The sequence below is a fragment of the Thamnophis sirtalis genome, unplaced genomic scaffold, assembly GCF_051295495.1.
Source record: "Thamnophis sirtalis isolate CommonGarterSnake01/CBP01778 unplaced genomic scaffold, rThaSir2_p1.2 scaffold_11, whole genome shotgun sequence".
In the NCBI taxonomy this organism is placed as follows: Eukaryota; Metazoa; Chordata; class Lepidosauria; order Squamata; family Natricidae; genus Thamnophis; species Thamnophis sirtalis.
The window spans coordinates 40,066,127-40,083,466 of NW_028261391.1; the positions used below are offsets into that span (position 1 = coordinate 40,066,127).

General features: G+C 36.3%; 1 protein-coding gene across 2 annotated transcripts in view; it reads left to right on the plus strand.

Moving 5' to 3' along the window:
• Positions 1-5,875: 5,875 nt before the first annotated feature.
• TRPM2 (transient receptor potential cation channel subfamily M member 2) overlaps positions 5,876-17,340 on the plus strand; it is a 43,325-nt gene continuing 31,860 nt past the window's right edge. Inside the window, exons 1-7 of one of the 2 annotated variants that reach the window (XM_087725578.1) lie at positions 5,876-5,974; positions 11,818-12,103; positions 12,496-12,581; positions 13,539-13,707; positions 15,006-15,186; positions 15,533-15,696; positions 16,258-16,438. In XM_087725578.1, coding sequence (XP_087581704.1) covers positions 11,900-12,103; positions 12,496-12,581; positions 13,539-13,707; positions 15,006-15,186; positions 15,533-15,696; positions 16,258-16,438 — 985 coding nt within the window. In that variant the 5' untranslated portion in view covers positions 5,876-5,974; positions 11,818-11,899. Of the gene's footprint in view, positions 5,975-11,817; positions 12,104-12,495; positions 12,582-13,538; positions 13,708-15,005; positions 15,187-15,532; positions 15,697-16,257; positions 16,439-17,340 lie in introns of those variants that run through there. The other variant, XM_087725577.1, reaches the window with a different exon arrangement.

The following is a 17,340-nucleotide window of genomic DNA, read 5'->3' on the forward strand; positions in this document are numbered from 1 at the left end:
AACTATGAATTGATGGAAGCATAAGTAGCAAAAAATGCTAAGCCTCATGCATAAATAAGATAAGTAAGAGTCTTTGAAGAATGACACAGGGATGAACTATTCAACATCTAATTGATTATACATCATCAAGTTATTTCTGATCCTTAGGAGCTTTGTGGATTTTTTTCAAGACAATAGCAATAGCAGTTAGACTTATATACCGCTTCATAGGGCTTTCAGCCCTCTCTAAGCGGTTTACAGAGTCAGCATATCGCCCCCACAGTCTGGGTCCTCATTTCACCCACCTCGGAAGGATGGAAGGCTGAGTCAACCTTGAGCCGGTGAGATTTGAACCGCTGAACTGCAGATAGCAGTCAGCTGAAGTGGCCTGAAGTACTGCACTCTAACCACTGCGCCACCTCGGCTCTCCATAGTACCCCTAATCTGTTCTTTCATATTTCCTGATAGTGCTGAGTTGGGCTGTAACAACTCAGCACTATTTGCTGGCTATCTTCTTCTTTTCTTTCCTTCTACTTGTAGGAAGTTATCACCCAGCCCTCTCCCAGAAAAATAAAATATCCTAGGAAATATTGAAAAGGCAGAATATTTCTCTGGATGTGAAAAGAAAGAAACATGTTTTAAAAGACAGAATAGCTGCCTGCAGCTTCCTGCCCATGCCCCTTTGTCAATGAACCATTAAACCCTGAGCTAGTCCACTTTACATAATAAAGAGTTCTCTCCTTCAACTCCAGAGTGATGGGATTAAGGCATGACCCTTTACCCAACTCACCACATGGCATCTGAGAACTCAACCAAACCTGGATTCAAAACGCAGCCTAGAGAGTTGCCCCTGCATGGCTTCACGGGAGTCTGACAACCAATCAGAACACAAGCTCAAGATCAAAGGCCAGAGGGGGATAAAACCAGGGACTCAGCTTCTCTTCTTCCCTTTTGCCTTCCCTTCTCTTCTCCACCAACATTGAAGCATGTGATCACCTTTTCTGTTCAGGACTCAAGCCATGTGGTCCTGTCCACCATTAAACCATCTTTCCAAGCAGCCTCCATGTCTCCAGTGTCTTTTTCCTCACTTGGAGCCGAAACCAGAAGAACATTTCTTCCAACATACATTTCCCAGCATTGGAGCCTTTTTCCAATGAGCTGAGCCTTCACATAAATGTGTCCAGAGTAGGATCATTTGAGATTGGTCATTTGTGCCTCAAGTGAGAATTCTAGATTGATTTGTTCAATGATCAAATCAGTTTTCTTGGCCGTTCACAGTATACTCAGAGGTTTTTTGAATATTCTTTGGCTTTTTTAATTAACCAGAATGCATCAGCAATAGCAATAGCAATAGCAGTAGACTTATATACCGCTTCATAGGCCTTTCAGGCCTCTCTAAGCGGTTTACAGAGAGTCAGCATATTGCCCCCAACAATCTGGGTCCTCATTTTACCCACCTCGGAAGGATGGAAGGCTGAGTCAACCCTGAGCCGGTGAGATTTGAACCGCTGACCTGCTGATCTAGCAGTAGCCTGCAGTGCTGCATTTAACCACTGCGCCACCTTGGCTCTTAGCTGTAATCTTATCTTCAGGCTTTTTTAAAGCCATCTTGAGAATCTCTCATCTCTTCTTCCATCTAGGGCCCTAATCTTAGTTGTCTGATAGTAAGCATTATTTTGCTACCATGTGTAATTAAGACCATTGTACAATAGTTTACACATCCTGCTGAGACTCCTTTTTTGCATTGGAATGTATATTGACCTCTTCCAATTGATTGGCCACTATACTGTTCGCCAGATTATCTTGATTAGCATCTTGCGTGGTTTTTCTTCTGTTGCTTACAATATTTAACTAACTATCCCATCAATTCCTGTTGCTTTCCGACTTGGTAATAACCAGAGTACTGATCAAACACCACCTTGTAGTACTAGAGATTCTTGTAAGTAAACAATATCTTGTAAAGTATCTTAGATACTTAGAAATGTTGATATATTTATTATATAGTGTTTCAACATACTAGTTCCATCTTCCTTTGATCTCTTTTAAAGCAGTTACTGTTAGCTGACATCCTTTAGCAAACGAATTTGAGGTTGGAATCTCCTGAGTTCAAAGATATTTTGAAAGACTAGACTTGTTTTTCCATGTTTCTTTATTTTTATTTTCAGTGTCTTTATACAGATGTTGTTGTAATACTGGTTCTTGTCTCTTCTGTTAGTTCTTTGAAACTCTTTAAGTTCCTAAGATTTTTGTCTTTCTTGGCTTTGACTTCTCTTTTTGGCAATTTTAATGGTTTGTTCTGACATCCAGTTTGCTTTCTTCTCTTTTGTCATTTTAGGAAGTTTTTTATATTCATCTTTAACTCATTCTTTAAGTTCCTTCCATAATTCCTTTGATTCTCTGTCAATGAGGTTCAGAACTTCAAAGCGAGTCTTGATGTTCTCCTTGAGCATGTGTTCAGTAAGTGAAAACTTACTGGCTTTCTTATTCTTCTTAGCTTAACTTGGAGCTTGAACTCAGCAGTTACTGATCTGTTCCACAATCAGCACCTGGCCATGTCTTTGATGCTATCATTGAGCTCCACACCCTTTTATCAATAATATAGTCAGTTTGATTTTACATATGCCCCATCTGGTAATATCTATGAATAGAGACATTCTTTTCATTGTTTGGATGCATTGTTAGCTGTGAAGAAATTGGAGTGACAGAAATTGATAAATTGTTCTCCTGTTCCCTTTTGCTTTCCTAAACCATACAATCCAACCTCTTTCCTTTTTCATGTTTTTAACTTTGAAAGTGGGGTATAGGGAAGGAGTTTCTTCCTCTGCTGCATGTCTCTACCCCTTTCTTCTTGCTTCCCTTACTTCCACACATACTAGAGAACACTGGCCCCAAGAGCACCCCATCACTGTCACAAGCATGGGTCCCTCTGAAGGTTGGCTACATACAGTGGTTGCTCTCTGGGAGGTCAAGAGAGAAAAATAGAGACGGTGAAAGATCTGGACTTGCATAGGGAGTGTGGAGAGGTAGGCAGTAGAGCATGAATAGCTTGTCCATAGGCCAAGAATTGTTTTTTAGAATTAAAATAAGAAACAAGATGTGCTGTACAGCTCAGGATTGATCTTCACTAGCTGCTGGATCTTTACCCAAATTCCTTTTCCTTTGTCTTATCAGTCAGAGACAAGCAGTGAAAGTTTAAAAGTGAAAGGTAGTAAAACCTCCCCAGAAAATCCAAAGGAGCCAGGAGCTGGTTGCACTTACAACAGGAATAGATAAGAAACCGATAAGAAATTGAACTGGCTCAACTGCAGTAACTATGAGAAGGGGGTCCTAGTGAACAACCACTTAAGTATGAGCAAGGACTGTCCTCCAGCTGCAATTGCCAAAAAAGCCAATGCAGTTCTAGGCTGCATCAACAGCATCAAGATTCATACTACACTGGTAAGCACGTTTGGAATACTGCGTTTAGTTTTGGTTATCACATGTTGAGACTCTAGAAAGAGTGCAGAGAAGAGCAACAAAGATTATTAGGAAACTGGAGGCGAAAGCATATAGCACTAGCACTTGGACATATACCACTCCACAGTGCTAGATCCAGTGTTTTCTGGACAAAATGGCAGCCTTTAAGAACCTTGTTTTTCAAAGATGGGCAACTTTGTGTACTCAGCAAAAAATGGTTTTTATTTCAAAAGTTGTTCCTCAGTTGTTCCATGAGGTCAAAATATGAAAGGAAAATTGGACTACTTGAAAACAATGCAATGTGTAGAAGAGCCCCCCAGAATATTCTTCCAAGTAATTTGCTGAGAATGCGAGGTGATTTGCTTTCTGTCACCATCAGGATGAAAAGCTCTCTGTTCTTTAAAGTGAAAGTCAACATGCCAGACTCTTGTTTGCCCAAAAGTTGCTTGTGGGAATAATGGAAAATGATAGGTTGCACTCAATCCTGTTTGCAGCTTTTAGTTTATATTTCATTCTTTGGATTATGTGCCTATTCTAAGTTTTAAGGTTAAATTAAAGATTAGTTTTTACCAGTGGATAATATTCAGTATAGGTGTGCAATTTTTAGTCTAAGTCTTCCAAACAGTTTCAGCTGATTAAGTGAAATATCAAGTTACATCCTGACCTTAATATGTTAACCTTTGTGGCAAAGTTTTATAGAATTGAGCACATGGATAGGAAATACAAAGGAATACTAGACTCAAAATAATAATAGCACTTACACTTACATTGCTTTACAGCCCTCTCTAAGCAGTTTACATATGAGTCATCATATTGCCTCCAACAATCTGTGTCCTCATTTTACTGATCTCGAAAGAATGGAAAGCTGAGTCAACCTTGAGCCAGTGAGAAGCAAACTCCTGGAGTGAGCAGTGAGTTAGTTTGCAGAACTATATTCTAACCACTGCACTACCACAAAATGCTTGTGTATTTGTGAAGTTAGCAGGTAGAATAACTAATCCATATTTTGATGAGCAAACCAGACTTGGAAATTAGAAGTAGTGCTATGTAATACAACAAAACTGGAGCTTGTAAAAGGTTAGGGTTTTGGTGAATATCCTGAAAGTTTGGAAATCCAGAACATTCAGTTATCAGAAAATTTATAAATTCTACTAAGTGGAGAAGTGACACACATATACCACCTATAGTATGTATGTATAGGATGAATGCATATTTGCCTCTCTTTAATGTATTTAATATTTATGTGTAATGCTGGCCATATTTTCCTATACATAGCCATGGCTCCTCTGAAAGTCTGTATATATTCATATGATATATTCTATGTTTCCATTTTTCACAAAAGCAAGAATATTCATGTAATTGTATCCTCCACATTTTGCGCAAGATGCAGATTGCCAAATTAATACAGTACCATGAAGGAAGAGAAGATAATAATGCAATAATATTTTTCATTCTATTTCTTATTCTATTTTGTCACTGATTCGTTTAAAGATTACATTGTTAAAATGTGTATGCTATTGTAGTTATTTATATAGATGTTTCTTAACGTCATATTCTTAATGCATAATGTTGTAATGTCAATCTGGATCTTAAAAGAACTTGGTCACTCTTATCCCTCCCTTTTAATGAATCATTAATAAATAGTTTTAAAAATTAAAAGACTACTTTAATTAAATATTGTAAATACTGGAGGGGAGAGGAGGGGAGTTACATTCTATCTTTTTTCAGTTATTTATGACAGTTTTAATATTTGTTTAGGCAAACAAATTTTAAGATCACAAGATCAAACAATCTGACAAATATAACAATCTATGTCCACTCTAATGGATGGAGAGGGAGGGGAATGCTGGGAATGCTAAGAGTTTAGTCTTAAAGGAGCAATTTGTCTTTCTGCTTTTTATCCTGAGTCATTCCCTGCATATTTTCCAAACTAGTTTGTCTTTTTATACAGAAGTAGCTAAACATTCATCCTATGTAGATTATTAGTCTATTTTTCCAATTTATCAAATACCAATTTAATATTAGTTGAAAAGGGAGAAAGTTTTGAGAATGCATTCAAATATGCGATAAAAATATTATCCCAGAAGATATTACATGCAAATCTGTTCCTGAGCATCTTTATAAATATTTAAGACATAATTTTATTTTATTATAATCATTCTGAAAAAAGCTACATTTGAACAACTTAAAGCAATTTGAATTTAGCCACCCTTTTTGTAATGTTCAATCAAAGAACAAAAGGATAATCTGCTTTCTCTATAAATCAAGGCAAACAAGAGTCATTTGCTATTTAGCCTAGGAAACTCAATTCACTTGACCTATCCATCCCAGGCTTCTGTGAATGACTAGGAGCAGCTTCTGCAGTATGATTTGCTGGCAAAGTGCAGCCCTCTGGATTGCTGCCTCTTCCTCCTCCTCCTCTTAACTGCAGTCACTTCAGAAAAGCTCCCGTAGACTCCTGGCATTATTCAGCAATAAGGTGATGAGTTTACAGCATGAAACAAAAATGTGTCCTTCACAGCTGACTGGCAAGGAATATGTGAGTAAAATTGGGATTGGAAGGATGCTGTTGGACACATATTTACAGCCATCTGGGTTGTTTTCTGTTGTATATTCTAAGATAGTACCCTGAAGCATCAAAAAACCCTGGGAATGTATGTCTCAGCCAGTCTAGTATAACTCTGACCCAGGCTGAACTGGCAGTGCAAAATTGCTTAGTAAGCGTTCTTTCTATACTGAGATAATTCTGCATTGCAAGGTCAGAAGAAATCCTTGTCACGGTTTAAGCAAAGCTTGCTGAGCATGTGCATATGCAAGTGGATCTATAAGCACATGCATTGAGTTATGCATTTGTATGGAATCAATAGTGCTCTTTATTTTCTCCTTTTAAGTTGTACATAAATGTGTGGATGTGTTCTGCGTTCAGTATAATGTATTCCTAAATGTGATGGTTTTGCAGCTTGTGTCTAAAGAGAATGTGCATTGTGATCATAAGGTGCTCATTTGTGGTATATCCAGGACAAAAAAAAAATCAGATTGGCTTCTGAGACATTGAACTAAGTTTTCCCGAAGCCATTCTGGAATAACTACAGGATCTTATAATAGGTCTGTAGCTTGGTACCAGAACATTTTTGTTTGTTTGTTTGGGTGCAGACCTTATTCCTAGCATCTAAATAAATTAAGGAAATAATCTTTTCTGTAACCCTGGAGAACCATTGGTATCTATGGGCTTGATAAATTAGTTAGCTTGCTTGGTCTGATGTTCTTTCCTTTATTTATGTATTAACATATTTCAAGCATCCAGCTAATCAGATAACTATTTGGGTAATTTCATTTTATGTCATTTTAACCAATGGTACACCTTAAACTACTCTAGTGCATAACATTTGTATTGATTTGAAGGGCACATATTAGTTCCTGAACATCACTTAATGCTGTGTTTTCTTTTCTATATTATAATTTGAATATTTTATCTTATAGCCTGAATGAAACTTAATCCTTGAGGGAATGTCTTGTTGAAGCAAATGATGTAATGATATAGAGAAGATTCACCAAACTGATAGCAAAAGTTAAGATTAAATTAATTACTGAAGTATTTTTTTAAAGAAAACAATGCATACAAACATTTCTCTGTAGTTAGTGGAACGTGGAACAGAAGTGTCCACTTTCTGCTTCATTGATTTCAGTCAAAAATGCCACACATAACTTTTTCTGGGTTACCATACAATATAATCCATGTTCAAAGCACAACAATACGCAGCAATACACAAATAGTTAAATATATTCACTATTTGGCTTCTTTTGATAACATTGTCCCATGTTATGGCTTCTTAAAAGATGCAGCATAAGCAAGACCAATTCTGTGTCCTGAAATCCAGTTTCATAGCTATTGTTAATATTACTATAACAATTGTTTTAAGTTATTAATTTAACTAGATATCCCTGGGAAAACTGCAATGTCTCAGCCATGATTACAGAAATACTTTACAAAATTCTTGAATACTTGGCATTTATTAATATAAATTAGCATAAATACTGAGACAACCATGCAAATGAAAATAAATCAGTGGATAGTATGTAGTTGGCTACAGGGTATTGACAATATTATACATAAAAGAAAATTTATATTAGTACAAGAGTACACACATGTTTATGACCAAAGAGGTGGCAACATCTGGTTGTCAGGGCCAAAGAATTAAGAAAAAAAATGTAGCTACTTCAGAGTAATTTCTTTTATTGTTCTTCACCTATGGACAGAATCTTGCCGGATTAAAGCAACTAATAGCATAACTACAGATATACTCTGGGAAAAATAAGGAGGGAGCCGTTTTAACCCTCTTTCTGGTAACTGAGTTCCACTGCCTTTTTGCTCTCTGGAAAGCAGCCACTCCCTCCTGGGAATCCAGACTACATTCCAGCACATGGTTGACCTTCTCTGGGTCCAGAAACTAAGCAGAGTCAACCTTATTTAATATTTGGATGAAGAATTCAAAAGAATGTAAAACCAGCAGTAGATTAGATTGGGAATTTTTAAAAAAAATAGAAGTAAACTTTGAAAAGCCATGCTCATCTTCTACTAAGACAACAGCATAAGTATGTCCATTAAGGTACCAGAAGTTGAGCTGAATATGAAGGAAATTTGCCTTTTATATGTTCATACAGTACCTAAAGTCACAACATTCCTAAAAGATTCATTTTAAATGATTTAAGGTATCCAGGTTGTCAAAAAACCCTATTGAAGAGCCTATAGGGCAGGGTTCACAACTGAAGGGCATGTAGTATAATTGTTTAAAGGTGTATAATAGTCCTATAATTTGAAAGGTTTTTCCAAAATAGTTTATGTCAGCCTCCTATTTATTACCTATTACAGTGTCAAAATTTTGTAGACCTTGTACCGTAGTCAAACAAGTCTCACTTGCCTCATAAATCCTCTTTGGACCCTATAAGAGTACTTCAGTGCACCAGCATGTATGCTTGTTGGGAATGGTTCGGTAAAGTCTCTGACCTATATGCTCCTCTGTTGTTCCCTTTACTGGGACTCTTAAGATGATTCTTATCTACCCTATCCTGAAACATTTCCAGGAAGAGAGCACAACTTTAATTTGTCCACCCATTTACAATAATCACAGTAATTGTATTTAGCTGTTTAATGTTTCTGCTAGTTGTGTATGGCAGCCCAAATCCACTGGAGGTGAGTGATCAGTAAATTTAAACAGCAACAATAATAAACTGTCCTACAAAAAAAAAAGATTAAATGAAGAATAGGAAAGAGACATGGCAAGGCAAAGAATTACATGGCCAGTACATTAAAAAAAACCACAGGCAAGTCGCTTAATAAGACCTGGAAATGGCTAAGAGCAGAAAAAGGACTGGGAGGGCGGGCTAATTCTAGCTCCATAAGGCCAAGCCTTAAAAACAAAGCCAGAATTGATGGGAAGGCAGCAATAGACAACAAACACTGGCTCTGCCAAGAAGTTGAAAGAACAGTGGACCACCTCGTTAGCTACTGCAAGACGACCACCCAGGTTGACTACAAACAATGGCATGATAAAGTAGCAACAATGGTGAAATATGATAAGAAATACCCTTTGCCTACAAGCAAGAATTGTTAGGAGCACAAAATAGACAAAATTATAGAAAATGAAGAAGTTAGTGTGCTGTGGGACTTTAGAATTCAGATGGACAAAAATTTGCCACACAAAACCTCAGACTTAATAATTGAAAGGAAAAAAAAAGTCTGCATCTGCATAGTGGACCTGCAGTACCTGGAGACAACCAAATAGAATAAATATAATCTTTATTGTCATTGTACTTAAATACAACAAAATTGGTTAGAAGAGGAAGAACTGGAGAAAATCAGAAAATATATAGACCTGCAAATAGAATGCATGTGGTAAAGAATAGATCCTTTTGCTAACATCCCAAAACAACTGGAGCACCACTTGAACACCAATGGCATTGACAAAATCACCATCAATTAATTGAAAAAGGCTGATTTACTTGAAACAACTTACATCCTCTGACAATTTCCTTTAACACCATCAAGCATCCCAAATCCTTGTAGATTTAAAAAAATGCTAAGTCTAAACAATGGCTGACTATGCAATTAAGCACAGCTTGTATTTCATTTAATCAAATTTCACTTTTGGAATGTTCCTATCTTTTACTGACTATTACCCAACTCAAAAACCAAGGGTGTTTTGTCTGAGCAAAGGTTGTGCTCTGCTATTGTAGATCATTGCCAATGAGAACAAACAATATTGGAGTGAATGGCCTATTACTATGGAGTAATATTTCAAAGTTGCATATTATTTTGACTGGTGTTTGACATGTTGCTATGCTAATTTTTAAATGCTGTTTCTCTGACACCTGCTTAATAGTCATTCCCTGCAGGGAGGGGGATGTATTTCTTGATGGAATATATTTTTGAAGTGAAATATTATATTTAGTAACTACTTGCAATAGCGTTTTAGCACCAACTGTTAAGATTTTTTTAATTGTACTGAAAGTGTTTTTATCTTCTATAAAATCCATGTCTATTGAATCCATTCTAAAAGAGGTTTAGTTGATCAATGTTGAAGAAAGAGGTATTTTACTGAAGTTACAAATGAACTACTTCTGGATTTGAAACAAGCATGGACATCTGCAAAGAGAAGAGGGATGATGTTATCACACAGACATCTTGGCATTAATATTTGCACAAGATGTTGGAATGTAAATATATAATAGTGGGTTTTATATAATGACATCCCCCTTGAGTGCCGCTTCAAGCACCTGCTTCATTTTGGCATCATTGTGACTTGCTGCAGTCATTGGAAATAAACATGTGTTTCTATTTTCTTCATGGATTACAGTGTATGAGTTACTTTTCTAAGTTTATTGCCATTATGCAACTACCTTTGGATATCTACCTGGTTTTCCATATCAAGGAACTAATGACAGCCCTATCTACTATATGAGATATGCCTTTAAAAAAAAGCTTTCAGAAAGAGGCTAGGCACAATTGGTATATTGCATATGTCAATCATTTGAATATCCACATGCTGACTCTCCTGATTGTATTGAATGAATTTAAGTAGTAGGGGAACGTAATAAAAAATAGAACATAATGCTTAATGAAACATGAGGACAACCTTAAAATTATACTTAGTTTATGCTAGTCTATGATTGTAATAAAAAATTGATATGATGTTTAGTTTTCTGATAAATAAGGGTGCCAAATACATTCTATCTAAAAAAGATCTTGAGAAATATAAGGTGTTCAATGAATTCTTTTCTTCTAATGGCTTAAGCAGAGGATATTTATTCCTGTAGCTCAAAGTGGTTTCAAAACATACAGTATTTATGTACCCCAAATATTTGGAGTAACTTTTCAAGTTGACAGGTTTTCTTAATCAGAACATTAAAATCATTAATACATTTCCTGAAACCACATGGCAATCTTTTTGGTGTAATTTGGCAGTTTATTCACACTGATCAGCTAGATAAGAATATACTGTAGAGTAGAATGAGGTCATATAAAATAGTTGTGTTAGTACCATCACTGGGTCATTTATTAGTATGCTAATGAATATGTAGCTTCAGTTTCAACTTTTTTCTTTTCTTCCACAAATTAATCATCTATTTTTAAAACACACACACGATGACTTTGAAGCTAGTAATTATTGTACTTTTATGACACTATGACTCTTTCTGGTCTTATAGTCACTGACTACCCATTCAATCTAAATACAAACAGTATTAGTGACATATATATTGTTGTTATATAGAGTCGTGGTGGCACAGTGGCTAGAATGCAGTACTGCAGGCTATTTTTGCTGACTACCAGCTGACTGCAATTTGGCAGTTCGAATCTCATCAGGTTCAAGATTGACTCAGCCTTCCAACCTTCTGAGGTTGGTAAAATGAGCACCCAGATTGTTGGGGGCAATATGCTGACTCTGTAAAAATCTCTGAGAGAGGGCTGTAAAGCACTGTGAAGTGGTATATACAATAAGTCTAAGTGCTATTGCTATTGTAGTTTTCTATAGCAGAGTCAGTTTGATCTAATGGTTAAGAATTAGAATCCAGGAGTCTGTAAGTGGTAGTTCACCATTGGGCAAAGAAGCCATGCATGTGTCCTGTACTCTTGCAAGAAGGTGCTGGCAAACTACTTCCACAAATATGGCCGAAACTGCAGATTTATCCATATAATCACTAGGGGTCAAGGTTGACCTGACAGAACATTAAAAAACAGTATTCTCTTAACACAAAAAAATATAGCAAATATATCCCAAATTCTCAAGTAAAAAGATAAGGTCTTTGTGAGAGGCTTCAATCAGGGGGACTTTAAAAAAGAAAAGAAAAGAAAAACGTGTCTTTTTGGTGTTTTATGAAATCTAGGCAGAATACAGCATTTGCAGTCCATGAAGTCTGAAATGGTAGTTTCAAGAATTTGTCTTCCAAATGTACTTGAACAACTTTGATGATTGATCTAACAAATGTAGCCATGGCTGGGCCTGGTCTGCGAATACCAATGGAGCTGAACAAGATCCACCATGATGAAGGCTACCCTCTTGACCTTGAGAGCTACCATGATATCACTCTGGTTTCCAACTTCAGAAGAAGCACCAGTCCTTCCAGTAGAAGCAAGCGCAGGGCTCACTTCTCTCCCAGCATAAATGAAAAGGCAAGTTTAAGAAAAAGGAAGAGCTAGATGATGGTTTGTTTTAGGGCTGACCTACTATGGGTTAGAAATTATAAACTTAGATCAGAAAAGGATGGGAAAGAAAAAGAAAATAGGGGAGACATTCAAATTTGTTGTTGCCCTAGAGTATAAAATGATATTGTACTTAGCCATATAAAGTTTATACCTTGTATGCTTGTTACTCTCCTTAGATGTGATAATCATTAATCTTTTAACAAATAATTGACCACATGTAATATTGAAATTGTTTTTCCTCAAAAAGCAGCACAAAAACCCTAATGTTTTATGCATAGAATATGATTTTGCTCTGGGAAAGAAATGATTTTATGTTTTCTAAGTAAGAACTGATCTTTTGCTCCCTGTTCTTTCCACAGGAAGGTCTCCGCTTCTGGATCCCTGAAAACATTCAAAAAAAAGAATGTGTTTATTTTATTGAAAGTTCACAGTTGTCAGATTCTGGGTAAGAAAACTACTCTGATTAACTTTATCACCAGGAAGACAACCAGAATTATCAGGGAGGTTTAGACTGAGTAAAGGCTGGAATGTTGGAACATTTTACCTTAGAAAGCTGTGATACTACAGACAATCCCAACAATATTTCATCCAGGGGAAAATTACCACAAAACACATAATTGGAGGCAGCTTTTTAATATTTTAGATGTTGACAGAAAAGCTTATTGCTTCTTTTTACAAAGGAATGATGTTTATGAATTTAATTTCAGGGAAAAACATGATGAAGGATTATGCTAAACTATTTTCAGTCAAATGGAAATGATTAAAAGGCTAAGGAGCACTGGAATATTTTAGAAAAATCATCTAGTATTATTTTTAAAAGTGAGAAAGGAGGCTCTAATGTGTATAAACAAATAAAATTGATATGCCTAAAATATTCAAATAACACTTGAAATGCAAGTAAATAAACCTAGTATAGGCATATTGAGCAGTGCTGATGTTTACTTTTGTAATGATTGGGAATTTAGAGAACTCCAGTAATTAATCTTCAATAATCTGATGTTTTGAATGGCATCTTGCAGAATTCCGAACCAGCTTACCACTTGCTACTTTATTCTTGCTATCTAATTAAAATGGTTATAGCACATCGGATATTTCAAAATAATTGTTCATATACAATTTGAACGATCTATTTTGTGCTGATTCTGCTTGCAAATATTGCAACTGTTAGCACACTTCAAAATATGTCGTGTTTGTCAAGATCTGTATTTGTCATGTGGGAATAGAGTGCTTGTATAACTATATTCAACATAAACACAGTATTATATGCAGCAGTGAATTCAGCTCAAGTTTATTTTAGTGATTGGAGTCTCCTTTATTCTAATCTCCATGTTTCTTTTGTGTGGTTTATGTCACTATAGCACTTTCAATATGTATTTTTTAAGTTACTTTTGCTTTTGTTTAGGAAAGTGGCATGTGAATGTGGTTATCTCAGGGAAGAGCACTTAGAGGAAGCCATAAAACCTGTCATGTTCCAAGGGAAGGAATGGGACGCCAGAAGACATGTCCAGGAAATGCCAACAGATGCCTTTGGGGACATTACTTTTACAGGCTTGGGGCAAAAAGTTGGGAAAGTAAGTTAACAGGTGATCGAAAGTGAATCTTCAAGGAAGGTAGTCCTTGGCCTGCCCTACGACCACAATTCAGCCCAACATTTCTGTTGCTAAGCAAGACATTTGTTAAGTGACTTTTGCCCCATTTTATGACCTTTCCTGCACAGTTGTTAAGTGAGTCACTGCAATAACAGGGTTGTTAAGTGAATCTGGCTTTACAATTGGCTTTGCTTGTCAAAGGTTTACAAAAGGTGGTCAAATGACCCCAGGGACCTCTGCAACTGTCATAAATATGACTCGGTTGCCAAGCGTCTGAATTTTGACCACATGACCATGGGAAACTTGCAATGGTTGTAAGGGTGAAAAATGGTCATAAGTCACTTTTTTCAGTGCCATTGTAACTTTGAATGGTCACTAAATGAACTGTTGTAAGTTGAGGACTACCTGTAGTTGGTTTTCTGAAATTGTATATACTGTTGAACTTTATGTACTTATCAACTTTTCTGAAGTTATAAGACCAAACCACAGATGTATCATTTCTGGATTTATTACCTATAATTTAGGGCTATGGTATGTAGTGCTTCAGATTCATAGCATTCACATAGCATTTGCATAGCATTCTTGACAATGCCTTAAAGCAGACCCATTTTGTTCCAGATTCATGCAGTTTCAGTGCAATCCTAGGAAAGAATGCCTTTGTTTTAAAGCAAGGGAGTCCAACCATGTCAACTTTAAGAGCTGTAAACTTCAACTCCCAGAATTCCCCACCCAGCCATGCTTATGCTGGCTGGAGAATTCTAGGAGTTGAGTAGGTCAAGTTGCCAAGGTTGAACACCCTGTTTTAAAGAATTACTGAAATATATGTCCACACCAATGCTTCTTCCAATTCGCTGTTTTCCCTTAAATCTACAGTAGAACACTGCATATCCCAACTAGAATATCCTTGATTGTATCTTTAAATAGCATGTTCTATAAACTCCCTGCCACCCCATTAGAATGAACTATCTTATCCTCATTTAGACCTGCTGAGAGAAATGGGAAAGTAGAAAGTGAAGAGTTGCCTCTAATGTGGATACCAGACAAGATTTCTCTAGAAAGTTTTCAGAAGATTCCCTCTATTGTTTCCTATTGCATCAATATTCCTTATACACTGCAGTATCTGTTTGGAATATTGCATTGATTGACAAGATTCAAGTCATTTTGAATAAGAAATCCCACATAGCTCCGTTTGGGTCTTAGATGGTTCTGGATATGATTGCGTCGTGACCACTATCTGAAATGTTCATATATTCCTCCTATGTTTTATTTCTTTTTTGTAGTATGTGCGAGTCTCTTCCAGCACTTCTCCAAAAACACTTTACCAGTTGATTACACAGTACTGGGGGCTTGATATACCCAACCTCTTAATATCAGTGACAGGAGGAGCTAAAAACTTCAGCATGAAGATGAGACTGAAGAATATATTCCGTCAGGGACTTGCCAAAGTAGTACAAACAACAGGTAAAGCAATCACTGGCCAAAACTAATAGTGTATGGTGAAGTTTTATGTCCTTATCTAAACTATTGTAGCTTTCAGCTCAGATAGGATCCCAAAGCAATCTACGATAGTTAAAAGCACACAAAATACAACATTAATTAAAGTGGAAATCGGAAGCTAAGTTTAGATTTTTTTTAAAAAATACACAGCGGAGGGTCGAAAATTGCTGACCTAACCTAAACCAACTTTGGCACAGATTCTGCTTTAAAAATAAATAAAATATTTTCTCATGGTCCAGAGAGAAAAAAAAGAGAAATAAAGCATCTTGTCTGTTTTATACACTTAGTTGTTGGGATCTTTGTTCTACAGGTGCCTGGATCATCACAGGTGGTTCTCACACTGGTGTGATGAAGCAAGTAGGGGAAGCACTCCAGGATTTTATTATGAGCAGCACCTATAAAGGCGAGATTGTCGCTATTGGCATTGCATCTTGGGGGACAGTACACAACCGTAATAGCCTCATCTGCCGCACGGTGAGCCAAAAGGGTTTTCAGACCATGCTATTAGAAGAATTAATTCATAGTACAACTCCATATGAATTTATCTTGAAGAAAAGTGTGTTGTAGGTAGATTGAGATGAGAGATAATACATACAGTACAGTATCTCTTGTACAACTTTGTATTTCTTTATACTATTAAGGATGTGAAGAAAGACAATGGTGAGATACAAACAATGCTTGTAGCTTATATAAATAAATAAGGAACAAGGTTTTGCTTTTTTGAATTATTTGAATGAAAATTTGTGTATGGAAATTCTAACTCAAGCAAATATAGAGCCCCAGCTGGTGTGGCAAGTAAAGTGTTAGGTTGGCGTCAGGAAAACCTTGATGTCAGGTTGTCATCAGCCATTGATACTTTCTGGCTATCTTTAGGTCAGCCATTCATTCTCAGTAAAGAAAAACAGGGTGATTGTGGGGAAAAGTAGGAGGTGGGAATGGTATAACCCCGCTTTTTACTGCTGGAAGATGGGATATAAATCTGCTAAATAAATATATAAATTTGTGTCGTATTTTTTCCAACCTGTTTATTTTTAGGGTAGTTTCCCTGCAGAATATATTTTGGATGAGGAAACTCAAGGAAGCCTTTCTTGCCTGGACAGCAATCATTCACACTTCATTCTGGTGGATGATGGAACACATGGGAAATATGGGGTGGAGATCCCTTTGAGGACCAAACTTGAGAAATACATTTCAGAGCAAACCAAGGTGAAAGAAGGTAATGGCAGCTTGTTGCTGAAAAAATGTTATACATCAAGAACATTAAAATATTTTTGCATAGACTGTATTGCTGATTATGGCATCTGGATCAACTCCTAGTGATGAATTCTCCACTTAAACCTTGCTGATTTCAAATAAGAAATTTACAGTATGTACTCAAAAAATCTGGAATCCTAGGATGAATAACTAAATTTCTTTAACAAATAAAATTTAACACATCTGCAGGATATCAAGCTGGGAATGTTATAAGAGGGTATAATTAGGACAGTACAGACAATCCTTGACTTATTACCACAACTGAGACCAGAATTTTCATTGCTAATCAAGGCAGTTGTTAGAACTTCTTATGGTATGGTTGTTAAGAGAACCATTGCAGTTGTTAAGTGAATCACATGGTCATTAAATGTGTCTGGCTTCCCCCATCTGGCTTCCCCACTTTGCTTGTTGAAAACTGGTTGGGATGACTCAGGATGCTGCAACTATTGTAAATATATGCTGGTTGCCAATTCCCCAAATTTTGATTATGTGACTGTAAGAATGCTGTCACAATCGTAAGTGTAAAAACTGGTTGCAAGTCAAATTTTTCACTGCTGCTGGAACTTTGACTGGTCAGTAAATGAAGGATTGTAAGTCAAGAACTATCTGTACTACTATTGGAGATGTAGATTATAATATCTTCATACAGTGTATCTTGTAATATGTAATTTCTTCCATTTAGTTTCACAATCTGGAGAAGACTCACTAATTCTGATGCCAAATTATTAGGAACTTTATAGCTACGGAAATGTAATTAAATGATAAAAGGATCAATAATAAACAATTTGTCAATTTTATAAAATAAGTTGGGTTTCTGTTTTAAATGTTCATCTACTTACTATTTATGCTATTTTTTTTCTAAAA